Below are 19,799 nucleotides of genomic sequence, written 5' to 3'. Positions count from 1 at the left end.
GGAGAGACTCAGCCACCATCTCTCCCGCCTCCCTCAGCCCCGCAATGTAGACATTCGCTCACGTGTTTCCCAGGTGTCAGGGCTGTGCATGACTCCTGCTGTGACATAGGGTGCCATGTTTTGGGAGTCTCTTGTGTACTGGCAACTCTCCATCATGCCCTGAAGGCCTCCAAGAGTCCTACATGGTGTCGCTGCCTATGACCCGAGGGTCAAAGCCAGCCACCTAAGGAAAGAAGCAGATTCAAATTCCTAGGATCTATTTCACCTCCAAAGCATGCTAAACTAGGCACAGCCATCCCCTCAGGGAAGGGTAAGCACATGCACTTTCACCCCCCCAAGGAGGCTGGCAGTGGACTGAGCGTCTGGCAAGGACAGGTTCAGACTACAGCGTTTTAACTAGCTCTCTTGCCCACAGGAAAAAGATAATTCTGGTGCCACAGTCCTGCATCTGGCTGCCCGCTTTGGCCACCCAGAGGTGGTGGATTGGCTGCTGCATCACGGTGGTGCGGACTCTGCCATCAGCACAGACACAGGTGCCCTGCCTATTCACTACGCCGCCGCCAAAGGAGACCTTCCCTCGATGAAGCTTCTGGTCAGGCATTACCCTGAGTAAGAAACTTCCTTTGCATTGTTTTGTTTTTGTGCTGGGAATTGAATCTGGGACCTTGCACATTCAAGAAGTCCACCTGACGGACCAGGTCAGGACCTCTTTCTTTGTTTTTGAAACAGGCTCTTATGTAGCTCAGGCTGGTCTCAAACTTGCTAAGTAAAGGATTTGGGACTTGGATTCCTGATCCATATTTTTTTATTCCATTTCTTTCTTTTATTTATTTATTTTTATTTTATTTTTATTTATTTTATTTTATTTTATTTTTTGGTTTTTTGAGACAGAGTTTCTCTGTGTAGTTTTGGTGCCTGTCCTGGATCTCGCTCTGTACACCAGGCTAGCATCAAACTCACAGAGATCCACTTGGCTCTGCCTCCCAAGTGCTGGGATTAAAGGTGTGCGCCACTGCCCATTGAGATGGGTCTTTGGTTGACTTGGAATGTACTATGCAGACCAGGCTGGCCTCAAACTCACAGAGATCTGCCTACTGGCCTCTGCCTCCTGAATGACTGCCATGCCCGGTCTAAGGATTCCTGGTCTTTCTGCTGACTACCTCCCAAGGGCTGGGATTACAGGCCTGTACTACCTACCATACGGGACTCTAGGACTTTTCTCTTAAGGAGGTCTCTGGGCACAGTGGCAAGGCTATGGGAAATACCTGGAGACAGCCATCAGTGACTGCTTCAGTGACCGTCCGGGGTTCAGGTGCCCAGGCCTACGACAGGTCCGGCCAGAGTGAAACTTCTCCCTTCTACGCAGCCCACTGGGGCCACAGCCTCTGTTTCAGGCTCTGCAAGCAGGTGCTTCCCACCCTAGCTCCTTGGCAGCTTAGAGTTGGATTTGGTACACTAGACCTTCAGGCCAAGGTCACTCGCCCTCCTCCTGGGTGCTTGCTTGGCTGCAGTAGGTGGCCTTCTCAAGCCCCGGTCTACACTCCTTTCCAAGACTGCTCTGTATGGAGTGATGGATGAGTCAGGAGCACCTCCCAGACCTGAGCTAGGCAGGGAGAGGAAGGGTCACGTCAACCATCAAACAGCTAAGAGGAGAGCTGCCCTTTAGTCCCATGATCCCCCCTGGCCCCAGAGCCGTGAGCAGGCTACCTCTAGAGAATTTTCCAGTTCTGCAGCCTCTCAGCCCATTCCTGTCACTGGTGGAGGGACTTCTGAACCTTCCCAGGACTCCAGTCCAAGTGGCTGGGAGATCCTGGGACACAGTGGGGACATGTGGGGAGAAGACTCAGCAGACCAGTGACACATGAGAGTCAGGTGAGGACGGGGGCCTCAGGAAAAGGACATGGGTTGGTTCTTCCTAAAGGTGTAGGACCTGGGGGTGAGGGTTCTGATCAGGTTCTAAGTATGTGTGGCCCACCTCAGGAGGAAGACATCTGCAAGGTGACAGAGTTGGACCCAGCACTGATCCATTTCTGAGGTTGCCTCATGGCCACTCTCTGCCAGGCAGCAGGCTGGCACAAGGTATAGGGCAGACACTGGTGTGGACACAAGATGGCTCTCAGACCAAGAAGGCCAGGCGCCAGTTGTCTCCTTGGCTCTGGACAGGCAGGCTGAGCCTGTTTGGCTTCTGGCAAGGGTTTCCCTGTCACCGTGTGGGTGAGCCAGCAGGAACTTTGCTGGGTGGCTTCTCTGCATGGCCATTTGGTGGCCACTGAGGTGTGAAGACTTTGACTCAGCAATCAGGGCTGAGGTCATATCCAAGTCAGGGGCCTCAGAGACCTTTGAGTGTGGGGTCTGACCTGCCACCATCAGCAGCCCTAGGAAGCGATGGCCCAGACTCCCGTTAGACCCTTCAGACTCATGCCTGGCCACACCGATGGCATGTCCTCAGCCCCAAGGCTGTGGTTCTGATGTCTCCCACTCCCTCACTCTGAGCACAGGACACTGAGTTCCTAAGATGACAGGTTATGTATGTAATATGGATGCTTGCTTGCTCTCACCAGCCTCTCCTTCAGACACGGTGTACCTAGAGGTCCAGGATGCTGGCAGCACTATAAACACACAGGCTTCCAGGCCTGCTCTGCAGGCTCCAATGAGAACTGCTAGCCCCTTAACCCACCTTAGAGAAAAGCCCCCCGAATGACAAGCCTGAGATTTCCATGGAGGAAGACTCCAGCTCTGCCATGCAGCATGCTTGTGAGTTCCAGCCCTTGCAGACCCTGACCCTCCCAGGTGCTGAGTAAGATCGGAACCTGGTGCTGACTCTGTGCTAAATGACCTCACTTGAGGAGCTGACAGACCACCAGGATTCACCGTGAATCTCAGGGAGTTAGACAGAGGACCTGGCCTCTGATCCCTGCCATGGTTTGTGTGCAGGTTGACAAGAAGTCACCTTTGAATGGATGCCAGGCTGAGCTCAGGCAGGAGGGGAGACTAGAAATTGGGGCCAGGGGTTGGTGTGCCCATGTAACCTCTGGCCTCGTGAGCAGAATTCTCTGGGGCCACAGGGTCCAGTCAGAGGACCCCAGAGCCTCGCTCTGAAGCTGTGGCTCCATGCTCTCCTGAGCCTCCCAGGCCCTCTGTGAAGCCCTGTGAATTATTCACAAGGGCTCAGCTCTCTCTGGTGCGTTGGTGAGGGAGGAAGAGTGCCATCCGTGGGAAACTCGATCCTGCCCAGGGAGGCTGTGGGTAACCATGGGCCATGGTGCCGACAAGGCGCAGGAGAGCTGGAGGGCTGGGCAGCTTTGGGAAGGGCCCTGCTGATGCAGGTCTCTGCCTCGGGGCACTGCAAAGGACTTGAGGTCACAGAACACACAGTACTCGTTCCTCTTCTCTGTCTACCCCAGCTCACTGGACTGAATCTTTCCAAAAACAGAACTTGCTGCAGAACACCTCCCTCGCACTCTGGGCAGGGAGAGGGGGGCTTTCCTCTAAGTACCCGCAAAAAAGGGACCCCTAATCTGGGAGTCCTGGAGACAGGTGAGCTGACAGTCCCAGACAGAAACAAATATCTCGCAGTAACTATGGTGTCTGCACCCCATCGGGGGCAACTGAAAAGGATTAACGAGCTCGCAGACCTCTTTGCTTCTAAGCTTTTTGTTTGTTTTCTTGAGACAGGGTTTCTCTGTGTAACACGTCCTGGAACTCACTTTGTAGACCAGGCTGGCCTTGAACTCACAGACATCTGCCTCTCAAGTGCTGAAATTAAAGGTGTGCGCCACCACCGCCGCTGGGGTTGGGGTGGGGTGGGGGTGCTCTTAACTGGTTTCATGAGTTCAAGAGTCCCCATCCCAAATGCCTTTGCCAGGTCTGCCTTAGGTTGTTCTGGGGCCTAGACTGCTGCAGGGGAGCCCTGGGCTCAACCCTGACTTTGAGCTTTGAGACTGGAGAAGGGGAGGCCTCTGGGCTCTTCCTCTCAGACTCCTGGGCCCTTATCATCTGTGGACATAGCCTTCTGCATGTCTCTGTGTGTTTTCGTACTCTTGGGCCCCATGACTAATGAAGCTACAGGGCTTTATCTTCCTTGCTTTGTGCCCGGTGTCTGCCAGGCGGTGGACCTTTGTTTGTTGATTGATGAGGGGTTTGGAATCCATCTATGTCTGATGGCAGGTCTGTGACCTTAGATGGAACTCCCTTTTTGCATCTTCCTGTGCCCATTTGGCAAACGGACCCAATCTACCAAGAGGCTGAGGCCATGGTGGGCACAGAGCTCCTGGCCCGGCTGCCTCTTCTCACTTATACACTTAGTCACTCAACAAATAGGTCTGAACTCTGCCCAGCTCACCAGGGGGTATGGTTCTCCAGCTTGGGAGAAACAGCAGATGAAGAAGGGGATAGGTTGAGAGCACACACCCCCCCCAATTTAGATGAACACTCTTCCTACTCCAGGTGTACTGGTCTGCAGGCTGTCTGTCCCAGGGGGCAGCATGTAGCTGCTCTGCCATACACATGTGTGTGCACAGAATGAACTAAACAAAAGAACGAGAGAACACAAGTGACAAATGCTATGTAGTAAAATGGGGCTGTCTGGTAGGAAGTCATGGGGGTCCTTTAAGTCGAGGGGGCCAGGAGAGGCCTCTCTGATGGAGTAGTCATCTTCACAAAGCTCGCTGTGAGGGCGTGGCCATGGCTGGGCACAGTAAATGAGTTGAGAGCCAAGCAGAGGTTGGGAGAGACGCAAGCGCGTGCTGGAAATGTCACAGTGTGTGCACTGTTCCCGCTGCTGTGAGAAAATACTGGACAAAAGTCACTTCCAGAAGGATCTGCTTTGACTCATACTGTAAGAGGACATACAGCTCATTATCGGGCGGGGCAGGGGGCAGTCAGTGTGAACCTGAGGTGACATTGTGTCCACAGCCAGGAAGCAGAAAGAGTCGAGTGGGTGGGAAGCTAGCTCCTTCCTTTCTTCCCATTTCAAACAGTCCAAGACCCCAACCGGTGGGATCACTTCCCACACACCGGGTGGGTCTTCCTCTCAGGAGCTGTCCTTACAAACTCACCCGGAGGTGTGTCCTAGGTGGTTCTAAACGCAGCTAACCGCTACCCCCAGGCCAAGCATAGTCAGGAAAGGTGATTGACAGGGACCTTGTGTATGTGGCCCCTTCCCAAACTCCCTTAGGGCAGATGTTATTGGCAGCAGGACAGTAAGGACTGTTACCCTCTGACCATACTAGCCTGACACCGTGAACACAGATCACTCCTTGTTCTTTGTGGCAGCGTTAGCTGTAAGCTGGTATAGACGTGAACAGATTCTAAGAACCCCTCAGAAACGGACTGCATCGCTTTTTACAACAGAGCGTCTTCTGTACAATCACTGTTTGTTTATAGCACATTTTCCCTCCAGGACAAAGACTACAAACTACTTATGATCTATATCATTGCTAGGGCACCCCACACCAGCAGGGGATCTTGGAATGGGGTTTTTCAAATCCAGAGTTCAGGGTCCAGAAGGAGAGTAGCAGGGCTGGAGAGGTGGCTCAGTGGTTAGGAGTACAGGCTGGCTCTTGCAGAGGACCTACGTTCAGTTCCCAGCACCCATATGTTGGCTCACAACCACCCATAATTTGAGTTTCAGGGTATCTGACACCCTCTTCTGCCCTCTGTGGGTACCTGCATGCATGTGGTGCACAAACCAATATTCAGAGCCTCCCACATACACATAAAATAACAATAATAAATGTTTAAACAAAAAACAAGGGTATGGTTCGTTGAGGCTCAGTGGTAGAGTCCATGCTTAGCATGCATGAAGCCCTGGGTTCCAACCCCAGCATCTTATAACCTGAGTGGTGGTGCAGGCCTGTGATCCCAGAACTCAGAAGGTAGGGGCAGGAGAATCAGAAGTTCAAGAGCCATCCTTGGCTAGATAGTGAGTTCTAGGTCAGCCTGGACTGCATGAAACCCTGTCTCAGAGAGACAGAGGGGAGAGGTTGTCCTTTACCATCATGACTGACACGAGGGTGGGCTGGGAACATGTGGAGTTCACTCCTGACACTTTCCACTTCACAAGCTGCTTTAATGTTGACTCACAGAAGCCTGTGGAAGGGCTGGGCAGCCTACTTACCATACAGGAAACTGAGGCTGGGGAGGGCAGAGGACCCTGTGCTGGGACTCTGGAGTGACTGGAGTGAAGGGCTGAGCAGAGACTGGGGATATACAGAAACTGTAGGCTGGAGAAGAGCCAGGCAAGAGTCGTCGGGAGGCCTCCTGAGATCCTTTTGACTCCTTTGGTCAGGGTCCCCGACACACACACAGAAGACATGACATCTAGCCTGACGCATGCTTGGCAGGACCCTGGTCCTGGTTCATCCTCCCAGGACAGAAGAGACATCCCAACCCCAGGTTTGAGAATTCAGACATGAAGGGACACTGGGACCCGACTTGAGGGGGTGGGATTTACACCTGGTCCTGCTCAGCCCTTGTCATGTGTTCAGGCCCCTGCATGCCTCAGCCCACTGGCAGAGGGTTCCTGAGAGAAGGGTAGAGGTCTGTGTTCAGAGGAGAGGGGTCTGACAGACAGACAGTGGACACGGTGCTCTCTCCCCGTCTCTGTGTCGGACTCAGGTTCACCTCACAGCTTTGTCTATTTTATATCAAATTATCTTAGCCCTCTCTGCCTCAGTTCCCTCATCTGAGAAAGGAGAACAGTGCTAACATTCACTCCTAGGACCACAGCAAGGACTGGATGGGAGAGGGTGTGAAACTGGCCAGTCAGTGCACTTGGAGTGAGGAACCATTCAGTTAAAAGTAGCTGTTACCAGTCGGCCATCACCCTTTTTAAATTAAGACAGGGTCTATGTAGCTCTGGCTGTCCTGGAACTTCCTCTGTAGACCAGGCTAACCTCAAACTCACAGAGACCCGCCTGCCTCTGCCTCCCAAGGGTTGAGGTTAAAGGCGTGAGCCACCACACCTACCCCATTCTTCTTGTTATTGTTAATTGTCCGTTGGTCCAGCCAGCCCCAGGAGTTTCTTTTGTTCCTTGTGCTTATCCAGTGAGTTTGAGGCAGCCTGGACTTCCTCTTACCACCATGCCAAGCAAGAAGACAGCAGGCTTCCCCCTTCTCATGGCCATCAGCAGACTTAGCCCAGGCCCTGGGCCTCTCACTCCTCAGGAGGAGTCCTGAGGGCAGAGGCTGACATGCTAGTAATAATGGGGCCCTTTACTGTGTGGCAAGGCTCTGCTGGGAGTGGCAGCTGGTGGCTGGTGGGGGGTGGGCACCACTGCCCTCTGCTGCCCAGTTCCTTCTAGGTGGCTGGATACCCCGGGGTGGTGGCTCCCGCCAACCGGGAGACGCTGGAAAGGCGAAGCACAATGACTCTGGCTTTCTTTGTTGGGTAAACTGCCTCGCCCCACCCTGAGAACTCAGCAGGCCCTGGGGTCGCCCCCTCCGGCCTCTAATCCCCAGGACCCCAGAACTCACGGTGCCTTGGTTACTGGGTGAATAATTCAAGCTGCTGAGTGTCGGTCATGAAATATTTAGCAGGCTGTTCCCAACACACCAGTGTGTGGGGGCGACGTTGGCACTGGGATTGAAGGCTGGGGCCATGAGCCAGCAGGGTTCTAAGAAGAGGTGTGGGGCTTTTGCCTGCTTTGTTCTGTGTAGGCAGGACATACTTTTTAATTTTCTCCCATTTCATTTTATTTTAGGTTTTTAGATACGGGGTCTTACAATATAGTCCAGATTCTCAGTGATCCTCCTGTGTCAGCCTTCCAAGTGTTGGGATGATAGGAGTGTGCCAGGATACTTGTGTGTGTGTGCGTGTGTGTGTGTGTGTGCGCGCGTGTGTACGTGTGTGATGTGTATGTGTGTGTGTGTGTGTGTTGCTGAGGCTCTAACCCAGAGCATTCATTACACAGGCATTGTAATACTGAGCCACACCCCAGCCCTTGCTTTGCTCTGGACGTGAGTGACATTCTGAAGGACAACCAGGTGTACCACCATCTAAAGGGCCAGATCCAACAAGTGTCAGCTTTGTGTCGGACCGGGGGAAGGAGGTCCACACAAGGAATCGGGAGAGACGGGGAATGGGAACTAAGCGAGGGATGCATACAACTTGAGCAGAGAGGCTCCAGGGTCAGGCTGCTGCGAGGGCTGTGCCTAAGGAGGGGAAGATATGCTTGTCTGGGTAGGAGCAGGGACCTAGATTATGTTGCAGTGACAGAGGTGGTTGGTGCATGGACAGATCTATCTGGAGGAGGGACATGCAGGCCACTGGACGAATGAGTGAGGGGCTTGATGGGTCTGACTGATATTGGGGATGTTTAGCTGGGAAGAATAATTTGAGTGGGAATATGAAAGACTGGAGAGGAACAGGATGAATTCCCCAGCCCCCACCCCCACCCCCGCCCAGCTTGAGTTTTTGGACTTGAATGGACAGGTGATGGTTCTGGAGTAGCTTGTGGCTCCACCTAGTGTCCATTCCTGGTAGCTGCACCCTGGGCAGCCGACACCCATTATCAGCCTAGTGGCCAAGCCCTTTAATTGCATCCCTCTGACCTGTGAGGCTGGATCCCTGTTACCCAGTTAGGAAACTGCCGGGCTCAGGAAGCAGGGACAGGGGTGGTAATAATCAAAAGCTAGACCATAAGGGAAAGCACTGGGACACGGGTCCCACCTGTTCTTTCCACCTTGCACCACTATCCACGTGTCTCCTGTGGGTCACATCCCACAGGCACTGCATCCCACGGATAGATTTGTGATCCCGTCGCTTTTACCAGCTGCGTGACGTGTGGCAAGAATGCCCTAGCCCCATTAACCTTCTGCAAAGTAGGGATAACAACAGGGCTTAACAAACACTTGCCTGGACTGGAGAGATGGCTCAGTGGTTAAGAGCACCGGCTGACCTTGCAGAGGACCCAAATTTTATTCTTTGCACTCATATGGAGGGTCACAACCATCTGTAACTCCAGTGTCAGAAAATCTGGTGCCCTGTTTTGACCTCTGTGGTTTACACACATAAATATAGGCAAAACATTCATATACATAAAATAAATAAATATTTTAAAACATTAAAAAGATCTAGGCATGCGGGTGCTCTCCTTTAACCCCAGCACTCAGAAGGCAGAGACAGGCGGATCTCTGAGTCTGAGGCCGATCTGGTCTACAGAGCAAGTTCCAGGACAGCCAGGGATACACAGAGAAACCCTGCTTTAAAAAAAAAAAAAAAAAAAAAAAAAAACACACATAGTTTTAAAGCTACAAGAGAAACCCTAAAACCAAAAAAAAAAAAAAAAAAAAAAAAAAAAAAAAAACCTAAAAATTAGTTAATTAATTAAAAAGGAAGAAAGACTTACCTGGTAGTATCATACTCCCAGGTAAGTGCCCAGTATATAGTGAATGTAAGGCTGCCAGATTAACGCCAAAACTCAAGGGGCTGGAGAAATAGCTCTATGGTGCCTGCTGCTCTTGCAGAGCACCCAAGTTTGAGTTCTAAAACCATCTGCAATCCCAGCCATGTGGAAATCTTACACCCCTGGCTTCTGCAGGCACCTGTATTCATATACACAAACCCACACACAGGTACATAAACATAATTAGAACACCATTCACAGTGAAACCCCGGATGCAGTACTTGCAGATGCTAGATACTGATGTCCATCTGAAGTTTGGGTTTAACTGGGCACCACTGCATTTTATCTGGAAAGCTCCAGTCCTGCCTTCTAGGAAGCCAGTTTCCTGGGGGAGGCCCCGGCCAGCAGCAGCTACAGCTAACTAAATAAGCCAGGCCACCACAGAAACTGACCCAAGGCAGGAAGGGGGCTCCAGAGGGTACAGGGAGAAAGGACAGGAAGGAAGGATGTGTCCTGGGTGGTAAGGAGGAAAGAGTGTCCATTCCAAATGGGGAGGCACCCAAGAAAGGTACAGAATTCAGACAACAAGTGTGGGGCTGAAAAGGTAGGAGAAATCAGGCAACCACGTCCTTATAGACACTGCCTAAAAGGTGGGTGTAAGGCTTGTGAGATGGATCAAGGGTACAGATGTTTGCTGTGTTTGTGACTAAGCCCGATGACCTAAGTGCCATCCCCAGGAGCAACATGGTTGAATGAAAGCCAGCTGACTCCCAAAAGCTGTCCTCTGACTGCCTTGTGGCCATGCCTGCCACGCACGCGCGCGCGCGCACGCACACACACACATAAGTAAATATAATGTACGAGAAAAGAGTCATTTTCATAAAAGGAAAAAAGAAAACCAATAAATATTTGATAAATAATAATAAAGATAAATATAAGATAAATAATGAATATAACTTAAAATCATCTTAGCTGGGCATGGTGGTGCATGCCTTTAGTCCCAACACTCAAAAGTCAGAAGCAAGTAGATCTCTGAGTTAGAGGCCAGCCTGGGCTACATAGTGATGGACAGCCAAGGCTATGTAGCGAGACCTTGTCCAAAAAAAAAGCAGTAGGCTTAGGCACGATATAGAAAAGTTGTGTAGGCAAGAGGAGGCGCAAAGTGGAGAGGGACTCTGAAGGACAACGTGCGACACAGCCTCTCCAGGCCACTCGTTCAGCATTCTGGAGAGCCAGCCTAGGGAAGGAGGCTTTGGTGACAGTGTGGTGGGTATCCAGAGCACACGGTGGGTGTTGCCTCTTCGCAGGGGATTGAATGCCCAAACCAACAACGGTGCCACACCCCTGTACCTGGCGTGCCAGGAGGGCCACCTGGAGATGACGAAGTACCTTGTGCAGGAGTGCAACGCAGATCCGCACGTGCGCGCACAAGACGGCATGACCCCTCTGCACGCCGCGGCGCAGATGGGTCACAACTCAGTCTTGGTGTGGCTGGTGAGCTGGGGACAGAGCGGAACAGCGCTGGGAGTGGGCGAGGTCAGGAGGGGCCTAGCGCAAGCCCCGCCCTCTGCCCCGCCCCCCACCAGGTGAGCTTTGCAGACTTGAGCTTGTCAGAGCAGGACCACGACGGCGCCACGGCCATGCACTTTGCTGCCAGTCGCGGCCACACCAAAGTGCTCAGCTGGCTTCTGCTGCACGGCGCAGAGATCTCGCAGGACCTGTGGGGCGGGACCCCGCTACATGACGCTGCTGAGAACGGGGAACTCGAGGTCAGGGCGGCCCGAGAGGGGCGGGGTCGAAAGTGGGTGGAAGGCGTGGTCGGGGCGGGGCCGGGTGCTGGGCCGCGGGCGCCCTCTGGCGGCCGCGCGCTCTCTTCGCAACCCCTCTGGAGTGCAGGAGGTAGAGGGACCCAGCTCTCAACTGGGTCCCCTTCCCTGCTCTCCCCTTGCAGTGCTGCCAGATCCTCGTGGTGAATGGCGCGGGGCTGGATGTCCGGGACCATGACGGGTACACAGCTGCCGACCTGTCTGATTTCAATGGCCACACCCACTGCTCCCGCTACCTGCGTACGGTGCACACCCTGGTATGACCCAGAGTAGTGGTGTGGAGTTACTCTCATCACCTAACCCCAAGTGTCTTACCCCTTTACCAAGAAGGAAGCTGAGGTTCAAGGATATGACGCTTCTTGCTTGAGGTGGTACAAGGAAAAACTGTCCTTGCTCACTGCTTGGCACTAGTTGAAATTCAAAACCACTGTCATAGGGTATAAGGACAGGCAGAGACAGACCACTGGGCACAGCCAAGTTCATTTTTCATCCACCTACATGTATTAGTTGATTTAAATCTTACAGACCCTCTCTTGTAGGGTGTGGTAGTGGTCCTATTTCACAAGTGGGTAAACTGAGTCTCCAGAAACCCAAAGGTCTAATGCCCTTGATGGAGTCCAGTGACCTGGCTTGGCTATGAGATGTTAAGCAAATTTATGAGAGCCTGTTAAAGGATATCAAAGATTTATTAAGATATAAAATGGGGAAAAAATGCACTCTTGGATACAGAACAAAGTGAATAGCCGCCATGGTCCTCCATTCTGCCCGGGGGTCAATGGAACCACCCCTCCGGTCTCCGACCACCCCAAGAGAGAGCAAGCACATGCCCCCTCTTCAGTTTTAAGCAGTCACATACCCAGAAAAAACCACGCCTCTATTGGGCCAGATACCCCAAGGTCGTTGGTGGAGCAAATTCCCACAACAATGAGCTGCCTCTTTTTTTCCCTCCTTTGGTGATGAGGGTTGAACCTAAGGCTTGGGGGTGCTAGGTAAGTGGTCTAGCATTAGCTGCACTTCGGGTCGCTTCCATTTGCCTTTTTGTGACCCTCCTGCTGCAGCCTCCTAAGTAGCTAGGATTATAGCCATGTACCATAGCACCTGGCAGGAGCCACCCGTCTTGACTAGTTACTCACTTTGTAGTTAATTCATAACCAAAAAACAATGTGACTCTTGTAAATTATTTTATTATATGCTTACCAAGCCACGAGATGATCCAGTGGGATTCAGGCTCAGGTGTGGGCGTCTCTAAGTCCAGGGCCCTGCCCCAGCTGCTACAATGCCTACTTTGGGGCTGTAGGAAGAGCATAGGTCTCACAACCCCCTCAGAGGGATGCTAGCTCCAGGGCCTGGGGCAGACATGAGTAAGGCTTCCGGATAAAGCCTGGAGGAGAGAAGGCAGATGGCCCTGCTCTGTCTGCTAGCATGTGGGGTGACCCTGGTTGAGATCTGAACAGTACAGCAGAGCCTAAGTGCCAATCATGGCTGGAAGGTTGTGGGTATGGCATCACTGGAGCACACAAGCAGCAGTGGACACCGAGGTCTCTGTGCCAGGAGTGAGTTCCTTCCCGCTGAGTGCCTGTTATCAGGCTGCAAGTGTGGGGCACCCTGTAACACCGGTGAGCTGGCCAGGCTGCAGCTGCTCATAAGCACCAGGGCTGAGGTCTGACTCTGGTAGATTCTCTGCCCTGTGCTTTACAGGTGTGACCCCAACTCACCTTTACCGTGTTATTGGCACTTCACACTTAAGACATGTACTGGGCACTATGCCTGTCACCAACTTCCAACACCTTTGCCCCTCCCCCGACGGAGCAAATGCCATTATTCCCACTTCACAGATGAGGAGGCTCGGGTGGAGAGACTATTGGTATATGATACGGTCATAATCCCATAGCTAGTGCGTGGGGGCGGGAATTAAAGCTACGACTCCAGGCTGCAAAGCCTGTGAGCCAGTGTCCCACCCTGCCTTCTGCGGTCTACAGAGGTCAGGGCTGGTCGCTACGCTGCCCACTAGTGTTAGTCAAGAGAAGAGTACCTTTAGGTTGTCTGCCCCAAGTCCTCTTCTGGGGCTCTCCTTTCCTTCACAGGGCAGGGAACGGGGCCTGGGCCCTTGGAGTGAATGAGGTAGGCAGCAGGATCTGGTCCCCTCACCCAGGCAGGCCCGCAGCAGCAATGACAGATCCAAGCCACCGAGGTAGCTGGCCCAGAAAAGGCAAACACTAATTACAGGGCCAGTGAGGGTGGCGGCTGAGCCGTTACCTGGTGCCAGCCTGCTTCCCTCTCCCAGGGGGCCTGTGACACTTCTCAGGCAGGGAGGGGCGAGGGGCAGAGAGGAGCAGCTTTGGGCAGGAGGCAACAGAGGAGCAGGCTTGCCGGTAGCAGGGACAGAATATGGGCAATGTAAGTCGGCCCCTCACCCTAACTGCCCCCAGCAGAGAGGGCCAGACCAGCACTCAGGGGCCCAGCTGGTGGGGGGGAGGATGAGGGGGCCGGCAGCCTCAGCTGGGCCAGCCCATCTAGGGCCCAGCCCCTCCCCCCATCGGGAGGTAGACTGGCCTGGGGCAGGGAACTGGCATGTCAACAAGTTAAGATGGGGTTGCAGCCAGGCAGTGGAGGGTGAGTCTCCTTCTTCCTGCAGTAGCAGCCCCCGGGGCCCTCTGCCCACAGATGCATGGGAGCCCACGCCTCCTGCCCACTGAGGAGAGCAGAGAGGCTGGTGCAGGGCTGCATCCCACGGGGGTGCAGCCGAGGACCTCCTCCCCAGGTCCCGCCTTCCTGAGAAGGGGTGAGCCTGGTGGGAGTTTCTCTGCGGCCTGAGGCGCTGCTGGGAGGGTCTGCTCTTGATGCTTATTTGGAGAAGATGCAGACCCTCTCACGCAGAGAAGGAAGGAAGGAAGTGACTTGGCGGGTTGCTCAGGGAGGACTTGTGGTGGGACCCCTGTTCTGGAGACTGTGGAGGTTATCCCCCAGCTTCCCCCTTTCTCCTCAGAGCGTGGAACACCGAGTCCTGTCCCGAGATCCGTCCACTGACCTGGAGGCAAAGCAGCCTGACTCGGGCATGTCCTCGCCTAACACCACCATGTCGGTCCAGCCACTGAACTTTGACCTGGGCTCTCCCACCAGCACCCTCTCCAACTATGACTCCTGCTCTTCCAGCCATTCCAGCATCAAGGGTCAGCACTCTACTCGAGGTGAGCAGGCCGGGAGGAAGAGGAGACAAGCCCAAACCCAGGGCCACTCTGCTTGTATCATTCGCCGCCTTCACATGGGGAGGCAGACAGTCAAGCATGTACATCCCAATACACTCCCCGCCACAAAGTCCGCATGTGCCCCACACATGATTCATTGCTTTCTGTTCTAGGCTACAGCCTCAAAGGTGCACATATGAACAGACGTGCTAGTATACAGATAAGAATGCACAAGCACACATACAAACTTACCCAGATAATATACATCCATACACCTGTGTTACACAAACAGAAACTCTCCATTTCCCTACGACACACAAGGTCTCCCAGCCCAACACAGATGCACGGAGCACAGAGGGACAGGGTTAAATACACATATAACAAAAGCCCTCAGAAGCAAGCCTATGTGTACACACTGACCACACCCTGAACGGAAGCCATCTACCTGCAGTGTCTGCTTCCCACCACCAGGTGGTGACCTGCAGAGCTGGCTGGGTGTAGCCCATGCAGACTCCTGTCCTGCCTGGCCTCTGCCAGGTGGTCCTACTCCACAGGACCGGGGAACCCAAAACTCCCTAAAGTGACCTCTTGAAACCTGAGAATATCATCACCTTCCTGCCCACTGTGGTGGCCATAGCGAGCCATACCAAGCAGTGACCCCTGTTAGCCACTGGATAAGCTTTTAACAGTGTTGGGATACCTTGGATCTGGGGAACCTTTTGCAAACTTATACATCCTGCTTGCCCTCCCACCCCACCCCAGGGCTCCCCAATGCAAGAGCTGCAGACTTACAGAGCTACATGGACATGCTGAACCCAGAGAAGAGCTTGCCTCGGGGCAAGACAGGGAAGCCCACAGCCCTGCCGCCGCCGCCTAGCTTCCCTCCACCGCCACCCCCAGGCACCCAGGTGCCCCCACCTCCACCAGGCTACCCAGCCCCCAAGCCTCCTGTGGGGCCACAAGCAGCTAATATCTACATGCAGACTAAGAACAAGCTTCGCCACGTGGAAGTGGAATCATTGAAGAAGGAGGTAGGTAGAGGGCAGGCCCTGTTGGCTAGCAGCTGGCCTGGTTGACTTGTGGTCACAAATGAGACTTTCTGGGTCCAGGGCAAGTTCAAGAACTGAGAGTCCTAGCCAGGTCCATGAGAGCTCAGGGCTGAACATTGTGGATGGGGCTTGGGGGGGGGGGCAACCAAGCCACCATTCTATTGAGGAGCTGAGGCTAGAGGAACACAGACCTAGTGAGGAGCTACGTGGGCCACGTCTTGCCCAGAGTGTCAGGGCTGTGTGGAGTTAGCAGAGAAAGCATGCAGATAGTGTGCACACCTATAGTGTGCAGCTGAGGTAGAGAAGACACTTGAGCCGGGTGGTGGTGGCACAAGCCTTTAATTCCAGCACTGTGGAGGCAGAGGCAGGCCGATGTCTGAGTTTTAGGACAGCTAGAACAGGCAGGACAGCCATGCCAGGGCTACAAGGGAACCCCTGTTTCATAAGACAGACAAACAAACGAGAAAACAAAAAAGAAAACAAACAAACAAAAAACCCAACCCTTGAGGTGTCTTCCAGTTGGGTCATTCTGGGAGTCTGACTTGACGGTGAGGACCAGAAGGTGGGTGAGGAAAGTCGAGCAAACACTAGAAAGTTCTGCTACCTCCTGGCTGGCTAGCTAGGGGAGTAGAGGCTGAAGCTGGCGCCTCCTCCCACCAGGGTGAAAAGGCTTGCTCCATAACCTCTGGGTGGGCGGAGGAGGGGCATGCATGGGAGAAGAGGGGAACCCTCCAAAGGGGTGTGAATGTGAGGGGCTAGAACCTCCAGGGCATTTGGACTTTGGGCTAAAGCTGGGGAGCAGGGGAGGGGCAGATAGAGTGGCCGGGAGGCCCGGAGCAAGGCTGGTCCGAGGGAGAGGTGAGGGGACAATCTGAGACCACAGGTGGCCGGCCAGGTGTAGGGTGGCAGACCCATAAAGTCTTGCCAGAGCCCAGACCTTGCCATTCTCTCCTCAGCACAAGGCTCGCCACCCCAGGGTGGAGCAGAGTGATCAGTTTGCACAGGTGAGCCAGGTCGCAAGGCCATGGGGCGGAGGCGGCATGGGAGGGACACAACCTTCACAGGGACGGACACCCCTCTTTCAGCTCCCTTCCGGTGCACCGAGCTCTTCCCAGAAGGCCCTCTTTTCATCTGGAGATGAAATAAGGCTGGGCGGAGATTGTAGGGGGTTGAGGCCAGCCCACTTTCTCAGCCTGGCGCAGCATAGGCGCCTTGCCCCAAACCATGCCCGCTCCCCACCCCGGGCCTGAGTGCCAGCATTATGCCATGCCCGAGCCCCTCTGCGATGCGTTCGTGCAGAACTGCAGGCCTAACAGGCTCCACAAAGGGCCCTTTGTGTGCCACTTACGTCCCTTGCCCCCTCAGGCGTGGGTGCCTAAACTGTCGGATAAAACTGGGTTGAGGGGTGTGCGCCTCGGTGGCTGCAGTGGGTGCCGAAGGGGCTGACTGACCCAGAAAGCAAATCCGGCGTGTCGTGTTTCCTGTTATGTGAACCTGGTCCAGTGGAGTGGGGAGGGTCTGAGGACACCGCAGAGACTTATAAACTTGGGACTGGGTCAGGGGACAGCCCCGACCTGGTCATTTGGTCTTTGGCCACGCCACCTCTTCTCTCTCGCACAGTGCAGGCCTTAACAGGGAGCAACCGAGTGAGAAGTGGCTTTGTTACCCGAGCCCACCCGGCCACCCTTGAAACTTGAGTCCCGGGCGCGGGTGTGGTGTCGTTTACATGGAGAGCGATGGGTTCCAGATGCGGGAGGGGAAGGTCCGGGGCGCGACCTGGGCTGGGGGGGGGCGGGCAAAACTGAGCAGTGTCACTGACCGAGGTCAGGCCCTCTTGCGGTCCTGGCTAAGGACTGGGAGCGAGGAGGATGAAGGTAGGGTACTCGGGACCGCTAGTGGGGAGAGAGGGGCAGAGGGCGGAGCCGCCCCTGGCGGGGTGTAGAGCACTGGGGCTCCGTGACATCCCCGCCTGCTGGGGGGTTAAGCCTGGGATTGGCGGACCCTGGGTGATGTCAGGCCGACTGAGCTCATAGGCGGGCTGAGTGCAGGCCGGGCTGTAACCTGAGAGGAAGGATCAGGTATCGCAGGTGTCGGGTCCGTGCCGCCCCCGCTGCCAGGTGCACAGCGGGGGCCACCGGAACAGTCGCAGGTAGGAGCAGCCCTGGACTGTGGGTCCCCTGAGTAAGCAGAAGCGTTCCAGGATACCAGCTCTAGACAGGGCCCCCTCCAGGCCGAGACCCCCGCCGGAGAGGGTTCGAGGAGCCTTGAGCGCTCACGTGCGGTTGGTGGAGCGGCTAGTAGGAGCAGCCGAGCCCTCGGGGCGGGCTAAGTGGGAGCTGCCCTAGCTCAGGCTCCCCCTGGCGTCCAGCCTGGGTCACCCCGCCCTTGGGTCCGCCCCTTCTGGCCTCAGTGGGAGCCCCTGTGCCCTTGGCCCTAACCCAGACCCCTCCCTGTCAGCCGGCCGAGCCTTCGCCCTTTCACCAAGGTCCCCACGCCCCTCGCCCCATCCTGCAGAGAGAACTGGGGGGGGGGCAAGGGACGCGGCCAGCCGCGCCACTCGACGGCCGCAGGCCGCGAGCCCCCCAGGCAAAGGGTGGGAAGGGAGGCGCGAGGGGCATCCGGGCTAAGTGCATCATCCGCCACTGTCTTCCCGCAGCCGAGCTCCGGCGACGGCCACTCGGGGCTGCGAAGGCAGGACTCGGGGCTACGCAGGCAGGATTCGGGGCTGCTCAGGCAGGACTCGGGGCTGCTCAGACAGGACACGGGGCTGCGCAGGCAGGACTCGGGGCTGCGCAGGCAGGACACGGGGCTGCGCAGGCAGGACTCGGGGCTGCGCAGGCACAACATCGGACTGCGCAGGCAGGACTCCGACCGCAAGCAGCGCTCGTACAGCAAACAGCCCAGCACGGGGGACTACTACCGCCAGCTGGGCCACTGCCCGGCGGAGCCGCTGGCCTCACGCCCGGGCATGGCCCACAGCGAGGAGGTGCGTGCTCACCAGCCCGCATCCGCGGGCCATCCGGGCCCGGGCCCTGTCGCACGCTCCTCACTCGCTGGCCCCTCTGCACCCCCGCAGGCGGCGCTGCTCCCCGGGAACCACGTGCATAACGGCTGCTCGGCAGACCCCAAGACGTCCAGGGAGCTGCCGCCGCCGCCGCCGCCGCCGCCACTGCCCGAGGCCCTGAGTTCGCCGCCACCTGCCCCACCTCTGCCCATCGAGGGCGCGGGCGCAGGCAGCGGGCAGCGTCGTTCATCGTCGTCTGCTGGCAGTGAGTAGGGGCGGGATGAGGGGTGGGGGCGGCGCCAGCTGTAAAGGGGAGGGAAACCTAAAGACCGCCCCCTCCCCAGCTGTGATTTGCCTGGTCCTTCTTCCTCCTTCCCGGTTCTTCTTTCCAGACCTTGCCCTTTGATGATGGGGGGGGGGCGAGTTTTGAGTTGCTTCTGTCCCACGGCAGGGCTGGGCTGAGTGTGGCTTTTGGCGAGGCCCCTGCCCTCTCTGGGCTTTCTACTTTTGGGCTAGGGAGAGCCTCCCGGGTCTGGTGGCTGGTGTTTCTGAGCAGCCTACTGGCTCTTTTCTTCCTGTACCCTGTATCTTCAGTCCCGGGACTCCCCAACCTCTAACTCTTGCTCCTTCAAGCTAAGCACAGCCCCGAGCCTTTCTTGGGACTATGACAGGACTCTCACTGATCAGCTGTGTCTGGCGAGGGGGACCAAGAGAATGACCCAGCAACCCATCGTTTTTCCTTTCCTCGGGGTTGGTGTGATGGTGATCGTGGAGGACAACCCAGTGTCCCCCTCAAGAGTGCCAGGCATACACTCCACCACTGGGCTTGTCACCCTTGCTTAGAAGTTAAGCTGGAGGCCAGGATTGCTGGACACTGTTCCAGGGATTCTGGAAGGTTCTGGTTCTCCTGTCCTAGTGAGGCAGGGCTCAGTGCAGAAACTATGCTCCCTAGTCCCAGCCCAAGCTTCATGTCTCTGACTAGAACAGGGGAGCAGCTCCTCTGGAGCCTGTGGTAGCATGCCCACACCTGGTTGAGGCCCGGAAAGCCGTCAGTCCGTCCCCAGCTTGATAGTCAACTCTCCTTCCTCTGCAGCCTGTACTAGGGACAAAAGGAAAATAATAGACTGGCTGCCCCAGCCGGCTCCAATGCCAAGATGGTCTCCCTGAGAGGACTGGATGGACCACCCTTGTGGGGCCCCAGAGTGGCCTGAGCTAGGGTCACAAGGGCAGGAGAGCTCCTCCCCTCCCCGCTCCTGCCCTCCCTGCCCTCTTGCTGTCCCCATGTCACCCCAGCCCCCCTTCCTCCCTCTAACTTCTCTGTCAATTCTCTCCTCTCGGTTCCTAGAAGTGAGAGTCCTGAGACACAGGAAGAGTGAGTAGCTGCGGGG

The 19,799-nt window shown here is 55.5% G+C and overlaps 1 protein-coding gene across 4 annotated transcripts in view; it reads left to right on the top strand.

Annotated features, from left to right (window-relative positions):
• Positions 1 to 19,799, top strand: part of Espn (espin) — a 31,874-nt gene that overhangs the window by 2,868 nt on the left and 9,207 nt on the right. For 2 of the 4 annotated variants that reach the window (XM_028883088.2, XM_037203224.1), the window contains exons 2-11: positions 416 to 609; positions 10,655 to 10,841; positions 10,934 to 11,116; positions 11,299 to 11,430; positions 14,160 to 14,361; positions 15,121 to 15,389; positions 16,364 to 16,411; positions 18,064 to 18,393; positions 18,484 to 18,676; positions 19,757 to 19,783. In XM_028883088.2, coding sequence (XP_028738921.1) covers positions 416 to 609; positions 10,655 to 10,841; positions 10,934 to 11,116; positions 11,299 to 11,430; positions 14,160 to 14,361; positions 15,121 to 15,389; positions 16,364 to 16,411; positions 18,064 to 18,393; positions 18,484 to 18,676; positions 19,757 to 19,783 — 1,765 coding nt within the window. The remainder of the gene's footprint in view (positions 1 to 415; positions 610 to 10,654; positions 10,842 to 10,933; positions 11,117 to 11,298; positions 11,431 to 14,159; positions 14,362 to 15,120; positions 15,390 to 16,363; positions 16,412 to 18,063; positions 18,394 to 18,483; positions 18,677 to 19,756; positions 19,784 to 19,799) is intronic. The other 2 variants (XM_037203226.1, XM_037203225.1) reach the window with 2 other exon arrangements.

Source organism: Peromyscus leucopus, chromosome 2 (genome assembly GCF_004664715.2).
Source record: "Peromyscus leucopus breed LL Stock chromosome 2, UCI_PerLeu_2.1, whole genome shotgun sequence".
NCBI classification, from domain to species: domain Eukaryota; kingdom Metazoa; phylum Chordata; class Mammalia; order Rodentia; family Cricetidae; genus Peromyscus; species Peromyscus leucopus.
Note: the sequence above shows the minus strand (reverse complement) of the source record. Positions and strands in the feature narration are given on the sequence as shown.